This window comes from Etheostoma spectabile, chromosome 12, assembly GCF_008692095.1.
Source record: "Etheostoma spectabile isolate EspeVRDwgs_2016 chromosome 12, UIUC_Espe_1.0, whole genome shotgun sequence".
Classification (NCBI taxonomy): Eukaryota; Metazoa; Chordata; class Actinopteri; order Perciformes; family Percidae; genus Etheostoma; species Etheostoma spectabile.
Window position 1 is genome coordinate 13861608 of NC_045744.1, and position 22843 is coordinate 13884450.

At 38.2% G+C, this 22843-nt stretch overlaps 1 protein-coding gene across 1 annotated transcript in view; it reads left to right on the plus strand.

Moving 5' to 3' along the window:
* LOC116699021 (collagen alpha-1(XI) chain-like) overlaps positions 1–22843 on the plus strand; it is an 89629-nt gene that overhangs the window by 25654 nt on the left and 41132 nt on the right. The window contains 25 exon segments of the mRNA XM_032531386.1: positions 383–481; positions 2744–3049; positions 4200–4265; positions 5214–5255; positions 5634–5696; positions 7707–7781; positions 8200–8283; positions 9601–9657; positions 10226–10279; positions 10420–10473; positions 10865–10918; positions 11027–11080; positions 11839–11892; positions 11993–12037; positions 12739–12792; positions 12874–12918; positions 15054–15107; positions 16879–16923; positions 17379–17432; positions 17522–17566; positions 18945–18998; positions 19093–19137; positions 20123–20176; positions 20280–20387; positions 22696–22749. Of these exon segments, the coding sequence (XP_032387277.1) occupies positions 383–481; positions 2744–3049; positions 4200–4265; positions 5214–5255; positions 5634–5696; positions 7707–7781; positions 8200–8283; positions 9601–9657; positions 10226–10279; positions 10420–10473; positions 10865–10918; positions 11027–11080; positions 11839–11892; positions 11993–12037; positions 12739–12792; positions 12874–12918; positions 15054–15107; positions 16879–16923; positions 17379–17432; positions 17522–17566; positions 18945–18998; positions 19093–19137; positions 20123–20176; positions 20280–20387; positions 22696–22749 (1719 nt within the window).

Consider the following 22843-nt stretch of genomic DNA (forward strand, 5'->3'; position numbering starts at 1 on the left):
CAAATAACACATATACAAGGACTTGATCTATTTTGTCAGCCTTGTCCATCTCTCTCATTTTTAATCTTCAACTCTCTCTTACCCTCTCTTTCTTATTCCTCCCCCCATGTCCTGCTTTATAGGCATGTCTTGATGCCAGCCATAAGTCTTGTAGTTGTATTTGTCTTGTATTTGTAGAAGAATGCTATATATTCTACACATTTCAAACATATCATGACTATAATAACACTTGTTTTGCTCCTCAAATGTTTAGAGGATAATCATATCATCCTTACATTAACATGTGTGAATTAACAACATCACTTGAATATGACCTGAAATAGAATTTACCCATCTCAGACACGTAATGCTTTCCATGTGTGCTGTTCTTGCCTGATTTTAGACAAATGTGGGTGGAGACTACTACACGGGTGAGTATGACTACACCACAGTGGACGGAAATCAGCCCGAAACCCCCACTAAGACCACTGGACAAGGCCAGGTAACTTTTTTAAATATGTGTATTTTCACAACCTCATTTGGGATTGTAATGTAGAATTATTTGTATTCTTGACTTGATCTGTGAAATTTGAAAGGTTCGGACTACCATCATGGTGGAAAACCAACCCCCCACTGATTTTTATCATCCACCCATCCAATTAACATCCAGACTCCTATTTATATAATAACCAGTTTAAAATGAAATTTCAATAAAACGTCTTGGGTATCACAAACAACAAAACAAAATTTTATGGTCGTCTTTGGAGGTTGAAATCCAACAAGGCCCCGCTAAGATCAAACTGCTCCCTCTACTCCTTGATTTCCATGAGAAACCGAATTAAACAGAGTCTGGATAAGGGCCGTAGCAGGAAAGCATTGTCATTTAATGAACCGTAACCAATGGAAAATCAGTAGAAAGACGCATCCCCTTTGTTTCTGCCATATCCTGAATTTGGCAGATCCTGTCTTAATTTGTGCTAAACCATCACATAAAACACAACATAATGAAGAACATTTGGGGATTAAACTAAAGCAATATGGCTGTGTGCTCCGCCAGCCAAATGTCTGCCGATTGCATTGTGATGTACCTTGAGGTGGATAACACAGCTTCACTCAGCTTGAGACATTACATTCATTTAAAATTTAACATGACAGGCCAGAGGACTAACCATGGAAACTAAAGATATGCTGTCCCATGTTGGAACACTTGTCTGATTACTGAGGACTTTGATGCACTGGCCAACTTTTAAACAATGTCACAGGGTCATATTGCCCATAGACTTAACACAATGTACAAAATACTATTGGTGGATGCTTTCAATATAAATGTGTTGCGGTTTTTTGTTGTTGGTGGATGGCTGAAGCCCTGAACCTAGCAATTCTACTGCTACGTCTTATAGTCTGTCATTTTGAATTATATAACATTTACATTTTACATTGGGTGTCTCCTTTATTACTGCTATGGATTATGGTTTGTTAGATGCCCTTTTGTGGAATTTACTTTCTGGTAATTATATACAATAAATTCACCCTGTAATAAATACAATCAGAGATTTGTTTGCGACTGATTGTAGGCTACAATACACAGAATTCGACTGGTGAATTAAAAGCTGAGGATTTAGCCGTGTGTATCAACAAGAAAGATTCAAATGTTACCTAATTCATTGACTGTTTAGAACATGGAAGGACTTGTAACAGAATGTTTAACCTCTAATATTTTTGCCTAAGAAATCTTGGACTATTAAAAGATCCCGTGAAATGAGCTCTTGCAGTGCTCCCGAATACAAGAGATTACACAAGATGATAACTGTGTAACTTTTAACTGACAAAAGGATACTTACAAAAGCAAATTTGTAAGCATGCTGATGATGCATTTGAGTGTAACACCAATTGGCATCATTGAAAACTAGCTGAGTGCAGTCTGATTGACAAGGCAAAAATTGTTAACGTTTCCTCAGTGCCTCAGTTTCTAACGTGTGAAGATCCTGCTAGTATTCCTTTTTTTTCTTCTTGTACTTAAAAGCTCTGATTTTGACTTTACTGGGTCTTCTCCACATTCAACTTTAGCAAGTTTTGTCTTCAAGCTTTTTGAATGTTTTTTATTTATTATTACTCTAGGTTTTCCAGTGTTTTTTATACAAATATGGTAATAACAACAATCCGAAATGATTGTTTTATTGAAAAATGTAACATTTTCTAAAGGGGGACCCCTAAACCCCCTGATAAATATGTGCAACTAAGTATTTCCAACCTAGGGAAAACACTGTGATATGTTGTCTAAATTACCTCACTAGTGTGACATACTGTCATTTAAAGCATACATGTATTTAACAGTATATAGCATTTCTATCCCATATCGTACAATAGTTAACAGTTTACTTTTTTAAACATCAATGTGTCAACAGTTTGGGAGATCTCATATTCTTAATGCTTTACAGAAAACATTTCCTAATATAAAATATGAATATAGATGTCAATGTTAATAACAGTGCTTGTTAATTCACATATGTTGCAATTTGGTTGCCATCCCAAAGCACAGATAAGTTAAAAACTCTTCAGAAGAGTTTCACTTAGTAGGTATGCAATACTTTCAGTGTAGTTTAGTGCTAAATACTAATGCCTTGACTGTGAATCATGTATCATAAAAAAAACATGTGAATCATTGAAGCTGTTCACATGGTTTCCTTTTACTAACCAAACTCCTATGTTCCCTCCTATCTTACCAACCCATGCTCCCTCTTTACAATGCCTGGATTGATCCCAGAGCTATGAAGGGGAAATAGTGGATGATTACATCACTGGTGTGGAACAGGTCGGGGTGGACCCCACCGTTGCTGTGGAAACCGCTGCCCCAGTGGACACCAAAGGGAAGGTGGATCCTGCCACAGATGTGTATGAGTTTAAGGAATACGACCTAAAGGAATTTGACAACGAAGAGATCGTAGAGAAGCCATACGAATACGGTGATTATGGCGATTATGGTCCCACTGATGCCAAGCCTACATCTGCAACATATGAGGACGAGTTTGGTCCTGGTGTTCCAGCAGAGAGGGACATCCGAGAGAGCAACGTAAGTGCTGATGTGGTTAGGATTGATGGTGGGAGGGGAGATAAAGACAGAGGTGGGGGTCTGGAATGTGTAAAGATGGAGAAGATGCTGCTGGCATTTGTTTTGATGAGTTGTTTGCGTTGCCCTTTTTGTTTGTTGTTTCTAACGGTATTGGGTTATTGAGTGGAGCATTCTGCATGCACCAAACATAAATACACCAGCAAGTACAAACACATACCATGTCTATCTTAGTCTCCTGCAGATAAACAGATGTCAACCCAGCTGTCAGCACAGACACGCCCTCCATAACCTTTGGCCTCTGTGATCTTTGCTGTTTATGAAAGACATGCTTCTTTCTTGGTTATCACACCAATGGTCTGTTTGGATTACCCGTTGAAAAACTAAGTCTTTGCACATATTTATTAACCAAATCCATCAACATTGATATCTAAAACCAGACAGAAATCTCTGCTGAGCCAGTGTCTATCATGGCTTGTTTCCAGCCCCCCTCCCTGCCTCAGCATCCAGATTCTCAGAAGCAGGAAGTGACTTGGTCCCTGTCTAGAAGTTGGCTTGAGATCTGTCTACCTTGGGTTAATCCGAACTGCTCTATTAGTGCTCTCCGTCCTGCAATCTCAGGACACCACAGCCCTATCCATGAATTTCTCAAAGAGTCTCCTCTTCAGGCTTAACTGTACAACTGAGTGGTTTTGGACACACTGCTGTAGGTGGTTGGTGAATTCCTCTCATGTGAAGTCATTGTATGGATAGTGTCAGGTAACAACCTCTGCGTTTGTGCACAGTTGGGGGCTTTTTTGAGTTTCTGGCTTTAAGGAAGCTTAATAAAGTCAGACTAAAGTCTAAATTGTAGCTTCTTGCAAAATGATTTTTTAGTTGTATTTTTCCAGCAGGCAGAGAAAAAAAATCAGCTTTTTTTGTCTTGAGAACTACCTAAATCCATGCAGAACACTAGTCAGCACTTTGCTAAGCCTTTCTTTGAGCAGTTTTGTCGGTATTTTAAGTAACCTCTATAAAAGAGGAGACACCCAACAAGACAGGGCCTCAGTTTTTCCCATTTTTGGCTTTCAGACCATTGGTGCTCTACCCTCACATGTACATTTTTGGCCTGTTACTGTGTAAAACGTTCACCTGGTCTGTTTTATGTCTGTAGGTGGATGGAGGTCAAAGCTACCTGGGAGAAAAAGGAGAGAAGGGTGAACCTGCTGTCATTGAGCCTGTAAGTGAAGCATTACACTGCTGTGTATTAATTCTCAAATTAAATCTCACTTTTTTGTACCAAAACAGCTGACTTTGAAATGTTGAAAGACACACTCACTAATTCCTCTATGGTTAATGTATTAGAAAGAAATGTCTTCACGCTTTAAGATAATGCAGTATATTTGGCCTGCTTTAACTATAGGACGTTTGGTAGTTGCTAAATAGCTAGCCGTCAAACTTGTATTTAGTCTTTTATCCTGGAAATGATAGGTAACTCTTCCATCAGTTGCACACAATGATTTATTAGTCTTTACTCATCCCAAATTAATTAATTAATTATTAATTAATAAATCAATTGCATATTTGCTGTCTTCTTTTTTCTGTTGTGATTCTTTCATGTTTGGGTAACATCCATATGTTTGTTTTATTTGTTTCAGTTTAAATTTTATTTCTCTAAAGTACTTACAACCAAGACTTCCCTCCTGATAAGATTCAACACACATTTTTGGTGATAGACAAAACAACTCCTGTCTACATAAAATGCCAAAGTTTTTTATAGAGCTATCCTATACAATTTACCACTATAGGCTAAACAGTGACTAAAATAGAAGCCGCAGTTAACGTCTGTCCTCCCATGCCATCTGTACCAGCAGAGGTTTCCATTCAAATTCACACACACACACACACACACACACACACACACACACACACACACACACCACACACACACACACACACACACACACACACACACACACACATACGCACACACACACACAGAGATATAGAATAGAACATCAGACAGCTAATGTATTGTTAACGTCTTGAACTCGTAGCTGTAAGTAAACTCCTCAACCTCAAACCCTAAGCACTCTTTGGCTCTAATTCCCCCCGCCCCCTTTCTTTATTGCCTGTGGATTTACGGGCTGCCCTGTAATGCTACTGTATCCACTTTTTCCTTTTTCAGGGGATGCTTATAGAAGGACCCCAAGGAGCCCCCGGCCAAGCTGTGAGTATCACGTTCTCCCACACTCCTGTCTGCCTTCCACAGATGGAGAACCGCTAAAGAGGGAAAAAATCTTTATGGAAAGAGCATCAGCCCTGATCACGAGTGAAGCATGAGTTTGGAGAGACAGTCAAAATGTGTATTTGTGCATGAGTGTGTGTACATGTGTGTCTTTGTGTGAGAGTGTGCAAGAGAGAGGAGGGTTGGGGGCTATTTTATATTGAGGCTTATTTCTTTCTTAACCAATGTCTATGTCTCTGTCTTTGTTGGCCTATGCATGTGAAGTACTGGATAGACTGACTGTGGTGGTAATGCTGGTTAGCAGCAGTTTGGGATATAATATGCTAAAGTACATGTGTGTCTTTGTGTGTGTGGTCTCAGGGTCTTCCTGGTACCCCAGGATTGCAGGGTCCTCCAGGTCCCCACGGAGATCACGGTGAGAGGGTGAGTAAAGAGTGGCCTCATTTCACAGCTGATTACAGATGTTTCTGAGAAGCTCTGTCACCCATTCTCTACTCACCTTGAACATTAACCATTAACTGGTTATATTTTGCTAAAAAAGGACATTTTTTAGCAAACAAATCAATTTAGGTTTCAAATAAGTAAAACACATTTTTTTCAAATTATAATTGACACAACATGTACTGAATTACTAACTTTAAACTTAGCCATTCATTTTAGTTGTGGAACTATGGTAATTAGCAAGCTGTATATATCACAATAACAATACAAACTACAAACACCCCTGCATTAGTCTTCTTCTTAATTGGAAAGCTGTGGAGTAAAGTCGCAATGTAATGGAATGAATAATACAATTGGACACAGCTTACTGCTGCAGCAGAAGGGGGGATTAGCAAGGAGTGGGGCAGGGAAATAAGATGCTCATAAACTGTCAATATACCAACAAAGAAAGTTCTGGGAAACAGCTGTGTTGGTATGCTACAGGACTTGTGAGAACCTCAAGGAGTTTGCTTTTAAATGTGTAGAAGCCTAAACATTCTCAAACCCTTTTTCCCCGGCACCCTGGGATTCCACTCATTTATTTGATTGATTGGATGACACAGCATAAGTGCCTGTCCCCTCCACAAGGCTATATCGCAGCTTGTTTTTCACAGATCACAGATCCTTTTAGCAATTATATACTGTCTCTGGAGGTTAACCCTTTAATTGCCAACAAAAAACCCCAACCTAACACACCTCCTACAGTATGACCAACAGACATTGTCTGTACAAAAGGCTCATTGTTCCACAGTGTCAAAGTAATCCGAAAAAAAGTAACTTTTCCTCCCTTTGTTTCCTCCCATGAGAAACAGTCTTGCTGAGGATTGAAGGGTGCATTAAAAGTGACTCGTTTCTGTGGTCTTCTGGTTTTCTGTTGTGCACAGTATCCGTCTGGACTCAACGTTTGATCGGCTCATTTCTCTCATAATCACCGTCTCCTTCCTCTCCACCCAAACACAACTTTCCCAAGCAATGTGAGAGCGTCATTAACACTAGATGCCGCTTTGCTTATTATAAAAGCAATGCATGGAGAGTATTTACCACCCTTAAGTAAGGTTTTTGTCTTTATTAAATCACAATCTATCTCCAGTATAATTGAACTGTTTATTCTTACTGTCATCCAGGATGAGCAACCTTTATGCAATTATTTTGCTTTTGAATAGATTTACATGAAATTTGGTACAGACCCAGATGATGAATTCTGAAGACTTATGTGACCCCTGGACTTTTCAACTGTCCAAAACGTGTTTTCATCACAAGATTGTCTTAAACCTCAGCTGTACTTTGATCTGAATGCTAACATAAAATGCTAACACCCTACACTTCACCTTCCTATAAATTATTAGTATGGGATGAGCATTACAGCATCGCAGGGCCATGGCTGAGGATTTATGTTCTTGCTATTAAATTGGTGCTCTCCTGCAGGCAATATCTCTAGGCCAGCTTAATGAAAATACAGTATATGTCTTTGCCCGTGATTGAATCCCCTGTCGTAGTCTTCTTGGTGGGATTAGTCAATTATCTATTTGGAATAGGCAACAACAAGGCAGATTGTTGTAAAGCACTGTTGCTGTTATTTATTAGTACTGATATTGTTTGTTTTTTTTCTTTTCAATTTACTGAACTCCTCCAGGGGAATATAGAAAAATGGCAAAATAATCATATTCTCTCATAGGAAAATAAATGGCTTGCTTATTAACCACATCAAACTAATTGTTCCGAGCAATGTTACATACTGATATACAAGTCAACAAATGATGATTTGAATACAATACTTTCAGGATGTGTTTGTTGACAACAATACTGAATAGGTTCTTTGAATTGCATTGTTGCAGTAAATGGGGATTTTATATACTTTGGTTCAGCTCCAATTTCATTAAACAGACATAATAAGACACAAGGTCTTTGTACTTAGAAAAGAACCAACTCTCCCTCCCTCCTCTGATTCTCCAGGGTCCTCCAGGGCGTCCTGGTCTTCCTGGTTCAGACGGTATTCCTGGGCCTCCAGGTACCATTCTGATGCTTCCAGTAAGTACTGCTGCTTTCCACATGTCCACTGGGCTGTCGGTCTTACTTTCCTTCACGTACTGTACACCCCACTAGCCCAAGAACTCGCTTCATATAGTCTTCTTCGTCAGTTAGTAAGTTTACCTCATAGCATCACCAGTAGGCCAAAAGATCACAACTTTAAATGGGTTACAAATCTCTAACCTTGTAAATGTCAGCCAGTGCAATTGCGTGGAACCAGTGACTGAGGCTTGGCGACACACGTGTGTGTGGTGTGTGTGTGTGTGTGTGTGTGTGTGTGTGTGACAGCTTTATAGGTTAAACAAAAAATGATTTGAACAAACACTCACCAGGGGAGACCATAAGAGATCTTACTCTGTAAAAAGAGACAAGTCAATTTGTTTTTAATTGTGTTTCTTTTTTGTTCTGGGGTTGACAGTTCCGTGCGGGCGGTGAGTCACACAAGGGTCCTGTGGTTTCAGCTCAAGAAGCTCAGGCTCAGGCCATCCTTGCTCAGGCTAGGGTAAGTATGAGCCATCCTTTTCAGTTTAGAGAGGACATTTTACTATAATTGTTCTGTAACTCTGTGTACTCTCATTAGCTGCCATGTAACTTCAACCGAATCCAGTTCAGTTGCAAAATTATTTGATACAAGCTTAAAAATTATCATTGTAAATGTCCCAGAGGTTTAGTAAATAATGAAAGAAGGAATCACTATTCACAAGTCCCACTCATTCTATAAATTGTCTAAATTCCAAAATATGGACCTGTGTTAGGTTAGGTAGTCTATAAAGCCACACCAGATGTTCACACTCCCTCAGGGGTCCTGATAACCAAAGCACTGTTGAAAATCAGGCTGAATTATATGGCTGCAAGCAAGGTGTGATCTATAGTAGAACACATGGAGTTCATTAAATGTCGCACAAACACTCGATATTCACACATTCACAACACTATATGGGTGGAAGTTGGCAAAAACTGGTTTAGTGTTGTTTGAAAGCATTTGTCACCTTTCTATATTTGTTTTTTATGCCAGTAGTTTGACCCGAGGCAGGAAAAAAAATAGCTTCCAAATGGAAGGGAATGTAAAATGTAACAAATTGTGGAATTCTTCCTATTTGTAGTCTAGAAATGTTACCTCACACCTGCCACAAAGCAAATGCTATATAGTATGTGTGATTCGGCTTTAAGTGTAGCAAAGGACTTAATTGCTTTTGTTTGATTGAGCAAATTCTCTCATTCAGTAATCAGGGTGCAAATTAATCCCAGACAACGTTTTTGGCAGTACAAGACTGTGGTCAACCACGAACAAGAACAAAGTAAAGTTTGCACATGCTATACAGAAGCTAAATTGTTTTTGTATTAGTGTTTTATTTTCTTTAGTCATTATTCATTTTAGTTGAATGAATGGTTATGTCAATTTCAATATGACAAATTCCTACTTTAGTACAGGGACTACATGTAGCATTTTAACATGCATACCAGATTCATTTTGCAATAAATAATCCCTTAAACAAACAAGAATTTGCACATGATGGTCATGTTGAAGTTAAAAAATAGGAATAAAGCCCACTTATTTTCAGAAGTTTCTATATATTGAATGTATCTCCATAAGACTAAGAAATCACAAGACTAGACTAAGATCACTTCACTGGATTCTCATAAACTTAAAATATGCAGACATGGCTACACTTCTTATGCAAAACATACATTATCCTATATTCTTGTGATAGAGGAGGAAATGTGGTTTTGTTTTTATACATTCAATTGGTAAAAAGCCAAGAGTGTTGTAATTGTGAGCTGACCAGTGGTTAATGGGTTGTTTCTGTCTGATCTACAGCTGACCATGAGGGGTCCTCCAGGGCCAGCGGGCATGGCAGGTAGATCTGGTCCTGTGGTGAGTACTTTTGAAAACCGTCTACACACAATCACATACACACCATTGATCTACTTGCTGTGACATCGATTCATTTCACAGTTTATGAAAAACATTGTGAATAGTTCTTCTTCCTGTGACGGGTTAGCATTTATCATTTCCTAACACACACCCACACGTGCATTTTGCACACATTTATACACACGCCACCCTCTTTCCTATCAATCTGTAGCGGATTGTAATTATTTTTTTTATAAACAGGTTATACAGCTTGAATAGTTGAATGAAAAAACACTGATAAGAGTGGAAGCTTTCCCTTACGTTTTGGGCGTGCCCTTGTGCCTTTCTCAAACAACAAATGAATGTTACACCAATCCTGTAACTCTTTGATAAAGGGATTTTGTACACATGCAAAGATGCTCCAGTTGGTCTTTCTGTTGTATATTCACAATACAAGTTTGAAATCTTACATAATGTGTGTTTGGATTTGCATGAGTTTTTAGAACAACCTAGATTATTCTGGTTTCCTAGCCAAATGATGGGATGAAAAATTATTGGCTTTGTGTCTGTGCTTATGATTTTTAAATAGGGAGGTCCTGGTGCTGCTGGACTTAAAGGTGACAGTGGTGACTCCGGACCACAGGTGAGATGAGTACCTTTAGTTTTACATAACTATCGTCATGTGTAACTTCTTGATTTTTTTACTTTTACATCTCACATAAATTGCACATCAATCATGTTTTCAATGTTCATTGTTTTATTCAAAACATTCATATGCTTTAGGGACCCAGAGGTCTTCAGGGTGCAACTGGTCCACCAGGGAAAGCAGGAAAGAGGGTAAGAGTTTTTCCAACCAGGCTCAACCAAGAGGTTTTTTATACTTTATAGTAGTATTTTTTTTATTTTTTTTATTTTTTTATTAACCTTCTCTAGACCCACAGATTTCATTGCAACAGTAGATTAAGTTTAAATTCCCAAATTTCTAATATGTCATGCCAACACAAGTGCAATTGCTCCGGTTTCCAAGGAGAAGAGCATGTATAGTTTCATACATGGCTTTATTTCAAATGACTCAGCTGCACTCAATAATTGTCCCTGCGTGTTGCATATATTCATAAAGTAATGTTTATTTAACTCTAAACTAGTTAGAACCATTAAACCATCAACGATCATATTTTTTGAAATCTGATTTCCATGTAGCCTGACATGATATTTGCATGTCCTCCAGGGTCGCAATGGAGCCGATGGTGCAAGAGGAATGCCAGGAGAGGCAGGGACCAAGGTAAAGTACACAATCGGGTTATCCAATAAAAAAGTGCGTGTTTGTGAGATGTATCTGAAAAGTTGCTCAGCTTGAAAAAGTTAACCATTTGTTACTGTGCTGTTTCAGGGTGACAGAGGTTTTGACGGCCTCCCTGGTCTTCCTGGAGAAAAAGGGCATAGAGTAAGTATGAGATAATTTTGGGTTTGGTGAATGAACAAGGTCAGAGGACAAACATCATCAAAGACGTTATATCTGTTTCCAAAAATAAGATCCTACAGTCTCTTATTTCTAGACCTAAAGAAACCCTCATTGATCACAATTATTGCCGCTCTATACCCTGTCCTTACAGCAGAACCAGGCCTGATTGGTTGCTCAAAGGCCACCTCTCATCCATCTCATGTACACTCCAGTGTTGACAGATATGAATTCTAAATCAGTGGAACTCATCAGGGCGTTTGACCCACTTATGAGGGGTGGGACCGACTCCAGAACCACTTGGGCTGCATTTAACCGGACCTGGAGGCAAATGAAGAGTGCTGAGTTTAGTGTTTGTGGAATTTGGGCCTGGGTAGAGAGCCTAAAAAGAGAGGACAGAGATCACAGAGTTGTAATTCTAGACGGCCTTTCATGCCTTAGCCCATACTGGTTAATTACAGAGCCACCAGAGGTAGGCCAGTTCTTATAGAACACTATAAATACTACAAACCATATAGGCCCGAGCCAATTATGGTATACTGTAGAATAAAGGCAATTTTGTTGCCATTTTTGTTACTGTCTTTTTAACAATGTTTCTCTATGTTTTGTGAAATTTTGACCCCCATATCATACTTTTTCCAGAATTTTGTTGTCTAGTCTGCAGTGATCAAGCTTGTGGACTCTCTAGTTACTTGCCATTCCCACTATCTGTTGATATACCTTTTCTGGGATCTTTTCTCCAGGGAGAACATGGTTCTACAGGACCTCCAGGGGCTCCAGGCGAGGATGGCCCCAGAGTAAGTAGTACAACAGTCACCATTTAACATAACCTTGTTCTCAAAAGTCTTAAAAAATACTCTGCATTCCTTGATAACACACATTTCCTTTTCTATCAAGGGTGAAGATGGCCAGGTTGGACAGAGAGGTGTGGCCGGAGACAGTGTAAGTGTATTTATTCATTATTTAATGACACAGTTAGACAGGATTGTTAAACCAGTAAGAAATTGCCAAATATATGACCATCATGTTGCTGATTTCCTTTGCTACAACAGGCCTGAACCCCTCATTCATTCCTCTACTTTCATTTTGGCAATTATTTAAACACACTCCTCTTGCATCTTTAACGGCATTCCTATCTGCAAGGGCTGCTGCATTTGTAATCCGGACCTTGCCAAACAGAAAAAGTTCTGGAAAAGATAAAAGATCAGAAAATAGAAACTGTGAAATGTGTTGTTCTGTCATTACCCATGAAAAACTGCCATGTTCTGCCAGGTTCAGTTCAAAAGGACCATAGAGCCGCAGGAGAAATGGTAGCTCCCTGTCATATCCGAAACAATGTAGTTCTTTTAAAACAATAGTTGTACAGCATTTCATCACACACACTGTCCATTAGATGAAAGAGCACAGTAAGTGCAATGATTTAGGATGTTGAGATGAGAAACTTTCATGCTCACTCCCTGAAATGTACCTGCAGTTGCCCAATATGGCCACAAGGGGTCACTATTTTACACACTTAATCTGTTCTAAGGATGTCAGATGTTCAGTATATTACACCAGTTTTTTATTGCCTGCCAATATTTGATTATAACACACAGTTTAATGTACTTCATTTTGCCTAAATCTATGTTTGTCTTGATATACAGGGTCCTAGAGGTCTGCTTGGCCCCAGAGGGTCTCCAGGTACTGGTGGACAGCGTGTAAGTACACCTTCTGTATCACTAATTGTGTACTCGTTATATGTCTTGTGATTGTCATTGTTAAATTTATGATTTCTTTAGGGTCTTCCTGGAATTGATGGGCAAGCTGGTCCCAAAGGAAACATGGTGAGAAATATTTATGTTTACAAATTTTTAATGTTTACCAGTGAGAGTATAAAATCTGATTGTTATAAAGTAGTGCTGTCTGTTAAACGTGTTATTAACGGCGTTAACAGAAACCCATTTTAAAGGCGTCAATTTCTTGGCCTAGCCGTTAGAAAAACTGCAACACCTTACCAGATCTAGCTAGACCAGAAACAAAAACACAAACCTTTTTGGGCTTGCGAGCCAGCCAAAGAGTAGTAACGTTATGTTTTGAGTGGATGGCGAGCACGAGACACCAAAATGGATGCCAATAAGATTTTGAATGAAAAGTTTCTTTGTGTTCCATTGAAAGTGTTCCATTGACAAGACCAAAGTTATCTGTGTATTTTGTCGTTGTCAACTGAGCTATCATCACAGCACGTCCAGTCTTAATACAGCTTGATGGCCAAGCACACAGCTGACATGAATTCTCCGCCCCCTTGTCAAAGTATTTTTTTCACCCTTTTATTGATGGACAATGTTACATTGTGTGAGAGATTATTTGCTCTAAGTGAGTGAATGTTACGTGTGAAATTGAACACTACAGTAGCCTAAATGTCAGTGTTGTTTTCAATAAAAAATCATTTGCACAAAGCGAGCCGATCCACTTTTCCATGTTGATAAGAACATTAAAATGAGAAAAAAATAATGGGACAAAACGAAATCAAGGGACATTTAGAATCACACATTTAGATAAAAATGTGTGATTAATTGTGAGTTAATTATGACATTAATGCAATTAATTGCGATTAAATATTTTAATCATTTGACAGCACTATTATAAAGGAAATGTTCCTGCAAATATTTGTGAAGACCACCTAAGCAAATTGTAATTTGGCCTTCTTGAGGCCAATTGCTTTTCAGTGACCTTTTACTCCTCTGTAGAAGGGGTGGTAGGTTATTTGCTGACTGGAGATGGTAGATGGAGATGGGGGGTGGCTTATCATAGTTGTCAGACCTTTTCCTTAAACTACAAACCCTGCTGACTTAGCAGACTGTGAGAATGAGGCCTTTAACTTTAATAAGGAATGACACAAAAATGCCTGTCTGTGATGGCCCGCTCACGCCTTCAGCTTCTCAGTCGGATGTGTGAGTGAGGGTAACATAGCATTGGTCACGGCAGCTGGGAAAGCCCACATGTTGTATGTGGTCACTGAGTCACGGAGCTGTTAAAGGGACACAAAACAATGGGAATATGGTGTGCTTCTCATTCATTTCTCAAAAGTTAGTATTGACCTTAGAGATACTTGAATATATCCACAGTAGAAAAACTTCCCAAAGGGTTTAGAAACAGCCTCTAACATTTGGATGTTTTAACGACATCCTTTACGAGTGATGATCCGAAATTGCTATGTTTGGATATTTTTGGAACTTTACATTTGGCACTCAAGGCCCTGCTAGCAATCTCAGTCAGGCAACTTTAACATCTCTGAATCCAGCTTTTGTATTTAGTGTTTGTTTTAACAGCCGGAGAAGACTGCTTCTCATTGGTATTGTTGGTTTTTGTATATGTTTGGTTTGTGACACACTCATTCTCAGCAGGCATACCAAACAACCCACCAGTTCAGTTTGTCTCATTAGCCTTAATCCATACCCAGATGGCTCTGTAGCCCCACAGCGTTTATGTAGAGAAAGCTGTGTTTCATAGCCAAACTTAGATTCTGAACAGCAACTAGATTTTAAGGCTGGCTTGGATAGGAACAAAACATTACTTTGGAGAAGGCCAGAACACAGACAGCTCTGCTTCAGTGTATCCTATTTCTTATTTTCACATTGTTGACTTAGATTGCATAAAGCCAATTCAACTGTTTGTGGGTCAACTATTTGACCAAGCAAGGTCACCCACAGTTTTTACCTTACCCAGTACCACAGTTTAGATGTGGAAAAACAACAAAAAACAAATGGCACCTGACTTTAAGATTTGCTACTCGTTGCCCATATAAAGTATATACAATTCAATTAGTCCTTGGCTGTGTTTGTTTAAATTATCTGAATATTGTTTAATTTTTAATAGTTGTGCAGATTCACAATTTACAATAGAACAGATTTAATTGTTGCACTTTGGAAACGATTGGAAATATAAATAGCATCCTCTTCTTTTTCTTTGTCATGCATAGGGTCCACAAGGAGAGCCAGGACCTCCTGGGCAACAGGGTATGCCTGGTCCACATGTAAGTTTATTTTCCATCCTCTCTTTCTCTGTATCTCTTTTTTTCTAACTCTTTCTGATTGCTCCATCTCTCCTGTTGTGTCCCCCATGCTATCCTCTTTTCAACAATCGTGGCCCGCTTGCCTAGTCCTCCGGTAACATTAGCAGTTAGCAGGGTTAGCAGGGTTAGCATGGCGGCTCTATCCAGGACCAGTCGAGATCACTTTACTGGCTGTGTCTCAATTGTTTGTGCGAGTATGTAAACAACTCAGGTACTATAGCTGTATAATTCAATGTGAGTACATGAATGTTGAAATGACATAACATGCCCGTCCCTAGTTGCTGTGATAAATTACCTGAAGCCAATGCTTACCTGTTCAGGAGGAAATTAGCCAACTCGGTGTCCTTTTGGACACTAAACTGTCTCAATTTCCAATATTTTCCAATATCCAATATTTACCTGGGGTTTGTTACGTCTCTGGTCACGCAACTGTTAGAAACATGCCATTTGTTTTTTAGGTTGGGTTGAATCTATCTCTGTGATCCTGTTCGTTTGTTTGCTGCTTTCATGGCTGTGCTAACATTACAGCTGTAGCACTCTGGCTTTACGTTTTTAGAGGTATATCTGGTAACTCGGCGTAGTTGTCAAACTAGGCAGTTGATAACACAGGCCAAAACACAAACAGAAATTCCATCACGGAACATAAATTACAAAAGGAGAAGATACTGGCATTAACATTGTTGTCAGAAAAGATAGTATTTCAACTTGGCATGTTTCCTTAATATCTGATGATGCATTGGGGTCATTTTTGTATTTATTACAGTAAATATATTACATATTGAATCTTTAACCAAACATTCTCAGACCTATTTTTATTTTGCTCTACTTCCCTTTTTCTCCTTTCTCACCCTCATTTATTCCTTAAGGCTACTCTGTCAAAACGGACAGCAAAACATAGCAAGGACTTTACAAGTGTTCAGTAACATTGTTTCTCTGCGGCCATTAAGAAGAAAAATATCCTCTCTGTTTTGCTGAGATGAGACATATTGTGATAATTTGATAGCACTTACCCAGAATATATATTGTCAATTTGAGGTAAAAAATATTCAATTATTGAGTCATGTTTAAAACAAAACAGCACACTCAATATTGTAGCCAGGGCAAATTGCCCACTGCCAGGTAAGATTTTTAGTCCAGCTGATGCTCATAGCCTGGACAAGATGGCTTCATTCCCCTGGAAAGTTTTTATTATGGACCTATCCTGATGGTATACATTACTTGTTGAATAAATAACTTAATTTTAGTTAAACCTGGCCAGAGGCTGATTGATGCCTTTCAGGGAAGGCATTTGCCCCATATAGAAATAACACAGCTCGCTTATATAAATTGTTAATAAAGTTTTTTGTATTCTTCATGGGGTGAATTTTCAAGATGTTTACAAGATGTGTGACTTCAAAACGAATTTAAAAAAAAATGAAAAATGAGAAAAGAATAAACCTCCCTTTGCCCAGCTGAAGGAACAGAGCTGAACACATCAGAAGGAGCAGCATGAAGTAGCTGAGCGACAAAAACAAATGGCTGGAATTGTAGAAGGAAGGAGATGATCATATTACAAAACAAGCAAATTACAAATATAGAAAAAAGGTATAGACTTTCCCAAATTGACAAAACGGGTGTTCTTTCATCCCAAAATGCACCACTTAATTTTGTGTCAGTATTATCTAAGCTTGGTTATGAAAAAATAAGTTTGTCTGACTGTTCTAATAACAGAACAAACTCAATTGTCTTTCAGGGTCTTGTTGGTCCTCAAGGTCCAATCGGGCCTCCAGGTGAAAAAGTAAGTACATGGGGAACCCAGTCACCCCTTCAGCCTTCCCACCACAACTCTGCTGTTCCGATAAGTGAATGGTGAATGTTTCAGTCAAGACCTCATAAGTGATTCTGCAGTTATACTGCTGTCTGAGGCCTTTACTGGCTTTGCTGAATGCTAAACACACACCACCACACACACCACACACACCACACACACACACACACACACACACACACACACACACACACACACACTATATACATACTAACTATAGGACTACTCCTGCATAAGCACTTATGTTGTCTAACTGAAAGTATTTTATTAGTTTGTGGATATTTTAATTTTATGTAAGATTCCAAGTAGATGAACATGTATCAGTTTTCATAATACTGTTAGACATGATTAGTCTACTGATCTATGTATCTACTATCTGTCTTTCTATTTACTCTAACTTCCCATTTATTGCTTTCTATTTATAGGGACCTCAAGGGAAACAAGGTTTGGCTGGCCTTTCTGGTGCTGATGGCCCTCCTGTAAGTAAAACACCTGACTCCTTTTTAATTGTTATTTAATACCAATTGACAAGATTGATCAACTAAATCTCTTGGAACCTTTCTTGTAGGGTCACCCAGGAAAAGAAGGTCCTCCGGGCGAGAAAGGAGCAGCTGTAAGTATCATGTCGTTAAGCTGTTAAGCTGTTCATTTTGATTTTACAGGAAGGTATGTAATTACTTTTGTTCTCAAAGTCATCAAATGTGTAAGTGCACAGGGAAAAAGGCTGGGTGGGGCACACTTTGCATTAATGAAATTTAGCATTTAGCCCACATAGTGTGCCAGTAGGGTGAGGTTAAATATAACCACACCAATTAGATGATATCTGGTAAACTGTCTCAGAAATAAAATACACTAAATTGACCTCATTCTTTTCTGTGATTCGCTATTGTTGTAATTCTCTGGAAGTGCCTTGTTGTTCTTTGTGGTGAACTGCAATTGAGCTGGCACCAATAACGGAATACTATAAATATGCTTTGCAAAGAGTTAGTGTAGAGATGTTGAATCAAATATTAGCTATTTTCAAGACATGGTGTTCATATAGATATTCTAACAATAGATAGGTGAGAAAAACTATTAAAATCATGCAATTATTTGTACGAGACAATTTGACTGCATAGAGATTAAATAAATTTCTATAGTGGCAACCTGAGTTGATGTGTTCATTCTACTGTATTTATAAAAGTTTATATTTCACTTTACATGAATCCATCTGGTAGTTTATCTTCCCTGTCATGTTAAATAAAAGATACACGCTACAGGATTGGACCAAGTACAGTCAAATTTAAACAAAAGTACTAGAATAGTAGAAATATTAAAGACTTTGGTTTTAGTATTTAAAAAATAACTATGGCTAGATTCAAGTAGGTATTGGGCTTTTACCAAAGTTTATTGTTAATTTCATTGTTTTATATTTCACTACTGGATATTAGGTGATGCTGCCATTGCGGACGTTTGGCTAATAGCCTTTTGAGGGTTCACTGTTTAATAAAAACATTAGGAAATCATTAGAAATCAATGAAAAAATCTCTAGATTAGATTCAGATTAAACTTTATTGTCATTACACAAAGAACAGATACTAAGACAACAAAATGTAGTTTACCATCTAACCAGAAGTGCAAAAAAGCAGGAAAGTCAGAGTAATGTACAGAATTTACAGAACAAAATATAGAAAAAATAGAATTTGGAACAGTGTGGGGTATGAATGCACTATGTATACAGTATGAGCCGTATGAGCTGTATTAACGGTGGTATAAATATGCTAAGGTGCAAACAGTAGAACATCGTAAGCAGTGCAGGTGAATAAGAAGAAACAGTTCATTAAGTGTAAGTACAAATTGTGCTAATAGTAAATCTATACAGAATGAATTGGCGTATACACGATAGATCTCTAGTCAAGTTATCTTATAAAGCAGGAACACTTTATAGTAAAGGTTGATGCATATTTACAATGTTACTTCACCAATCAAGTGTCTTTTTTGAAACATCTTAGGGTCTTGCTGGTCCTATGGGATCCATTGGCTACCCTGGACCTCGCGGTGTGAAAGTAAGCTCTATCTTAGTCACACAGTACCACCCTTTCATTATACATTTTCATTTTCCCTGAATTTCATCCTCACTTTATTGTCCTCTCTCCCCAGGGTGCTGAGGGAATTAGAGGCCTTAAAGGTGGCAAAGGAGAAAAGGTAAATACGTCTCCAGTCTCCCCTTCTTCCTCAACATGATTGACAGATGTCATTCCTCTAAAAATTGGACCCATCACAGTGGCAATTCCCTCTCGAATGAGGCATAATTGCTATCCAGCAAGTGGAAAAATCTCTTAACAGCCCATCAGGCTGGCAGTTAAGTCCTCATTCCACTGAGCTGAAATGGAGTGTAGAACATTAAACCAGAATGAGGCTGTTTGTAGGGCAGTTTCACTGTAGATTGATCCATTGCCATTGTTTTCTCGGATTGCTGTGGTTGAACGTAGCCTGTTGCTAACTCAATGCTACTGGATAGATTTTTCACTCTATTGTCAGGAAATTGATGCTCTTAAGAGATTACCTACAACACTGAACAGCTGTTGTTAAAAGCTCTTCTACTTGATACTTCTGTCTTAAATAAAATCATGTGGGACAAATATTCACCCAAATCACAAATCATACATAAGTTCATATGCTTATTATAATATATTTTGTTATTTATTATTGTAGTGGTTTCATGTATGAATGAATGTCAGAAATTTGGCATCAATGGATAATTTGTCACAGCCATCATGAACCAGTGATAGCGGCACCTTGGAAAAGATTGAAAAGTGCATTTTGTATTTTTACCAGGAGATGTCAGTAGAACAACAGAGAAAAAGCTAGACAGTGGCCTTTCAAGACTGCTTCTGTGCATCTGTGAATGCTTTAAGAGGCCACTAGGTGTCAGTATTAAACTATCCTAAGGTGCCATTTTACTGTTAACTGCCAATAGTACTATGACTAAGACTGCCCTGATAAACTTTCACTATGATTTTGTCAATGTTGTGTATTCTTCAGTCTGTTTTGCTTTTTAAACTATTTTACATGTGCAATATTTGACTGGACTGTATCAGTTATGCCTTTGTGATATATAGGAGTATTATTTTATATATAATAATAAAAAATGCAGGTCTTAACAGCTTTTTGTCTCTTTTATCTTCAGGGAGAGGATGGATTCCCTGGCTTCAAAGGTGACATGGGTCTCAAGGGCGACAAGGTGAATCATCATCTCTGAAGAGAATACAGATGTTTACTGTTGCAGAGAGTGATACGGTGGTAAAGATAATAACACAGTTTATATATGTTTTCTTTGCATCAAGGGTGAAGGTGGTGTATTAGGACCCAGAGGAGAGGATGGCCCTGAGGGCCCCAAGGGCAAGTCAGGACCCAATGGAGAAGCTGGTCCCTTGGGACTAGCTGGAGAGAAGGTAAATAATCAAGACCTGCATAAAGAGTGAATTGCAAAACTGTGGATATCATTCTGATTTAGTTTCATTGACATGCTGGAGTTCAGGTTTAATTGCATTGGATAATTACACACAAATGCAATTAAAATGTTTAAGTGAGTGATACGAGTTTAAAACAAATACATACAAATAATCATAAATGAATAGAAATACAAAATCTTTTTCAATGCTGTTTTGGGATCAAAAACCAGACCAGGGTCAAGATTGCTCTTTTCCTACAGTAATAGGTGTCAGAACCAATACAAACAAATCAGAAGTGAGTGATTCACTATAGTTTTGAAGCTGTCCTGATCATATTGAAGTTTAGATTCCCTCCACCTCCCTTCACCTCTACAACAGTCCCATTTAATTGGCTTATGTTGCCGACATTTCTCCATTTGTGCTTTGATCTCGCTGTATGTTGCTTCATGGTGCTTCTGTATTTATACTACTATTGTTTGGAAGGTTACAACAATGATGTTTTCCTATACAGTAAATAGGCTTAGATCAATCTATTTTGTGGTTTAAATTATGTCATAAGAAACACAGTAATGATGCAGTTTTTTTCATTTCACTAAAAGTGAAATCACCCTTTGCTACACAGATGAGCTACTTTGCAATGCTACTTTTGCTATGTCAATAATGCATTTTAAATGTTTCTGACATCCTCATCCTAATTTGCTTAACATTAGTGCAACATTGCAATAAAAGTACAAATTACCAGAACCAGAGTCAGTCAAGTATTGGATTCATAAGGAAGGAAATTATCATTATGGGGGATTTTAACATTAACTGGGAAGACAAACCCGCTAGGAAAAAGCTCAAACAAATCACAGACAGGTTTGATGTAAAACAAGCTATCCGTGGGCCAACAAGAATAAAAAACTCTACCAAGACACAAATCAATCTCATATTTACTAATAGCCCTGAAAGAATTATAAAATAATTTAATATGTTAACAGGTTTATCGGACCACAATCTAACTCTAATCACTAGAAAACTTACCAAAAAACGTTTTAAGTTTTGTGCTAGAGGGAAAAATGAAAATATTACAATTCCTAAAAGCAATATCAACATTTTGTAGCTGCAGCTAACCAAATTCAATGGGATGAAATATTATCTTTAGTTGACTATAAAAAAGACACTTCAAAGTGATTGCAGAGGTTTCAGAAATGTAGCACCAGCTTTTGACCAGATGGGTAAACAGTAAGTGATATGGGAGTAGATCATAGAGTGCATTTTGAATCAAAATGAACTGTTTAAATTCTGGACAAACATTTCTCATCATTGTCCATTACTACAAAAACACAGGTTACTTAACTGGGAAAACACGGTCAAATATTCAAATCTATGTTTCGTCTATAAAAGTATTCATGGTTTATCATCCCCTCCTCCCCAACAGTTTGTCAACATTTGTCAACAGAACCAGAGGGGACACACGGGGAGATTGTGTCACTCCATTCAGGAAAAGTGTATTTGGCCAAACTCCTTTTTCTTTTCACGTTGCTAAAGAGTGGAACCTCACCCCCATAAACATCAGACAATTAAATACATATTGTACATTCAAGATCCAGTTAATAAAGGGCTCATTGATAATCAGAGCTGTCAACATGTCCATTAACCATTGACCTGCTCCTGCTGCCCCCTGCTGGGTTCTTGCCTTGTGTGTGAACATGTGTTCATGTCTTTGGCTGGTGTTTGTCTGATTGTTAGTCAGCTATGTTTCTAGTGTATGTTTAACTTAACTTTTCTTATATTTAACTTTATAAGTAGTACTTTTACCCAACATATAATATATTGTAATTGTTATGTTTTTATGTACATTTGTAATTTTACTTTTTAGGCTGTATTGATGTGTGTAGGGACTTCAGATGAAAAATAGCCTTTTGGCTAACTCTGGCATATTGACAGAAATGTCTATTACTATGCACTGTCCCTGTATTAAATAAACAAATTAAAAAATAATAATAATAACAAAATAAAACATAAAGAACAAATGGAATTGTTGCATTAGATTCTGTGTACCTCTTTTTAAACCTACACCATGATCACCAAAATGGACCAAAGTGAACTCACATTTTGGTGAATAGCAGAAAAGCCTGTGCATGGATGATATCATGTTCATAAAATAGTAATAAAATATTTCCCACACTAGAAGTTAAACTTCACGTGCATAGGTTTATTGCTTTCCGCAACGCTTCCGTGAACTTTACTGCAGTCTCCTAATAATGTCTGTGGTGACATAATGAGAATTCATCATCTAAGTTTTGTTTTTCTTAACTCTTTTTAGGGAAAACTTGGAGTCCCTGGATTGCCTGGATACCCTGGTCGACAAGGCTCCAAGGTGTGTGATGAGACCAATAACCTCCACTCCACTGGGAGGCCAGAGATCAGGGCCAGAGTGTCTTGCTCAAGGGCAAATCAACAGAGGAGACGTT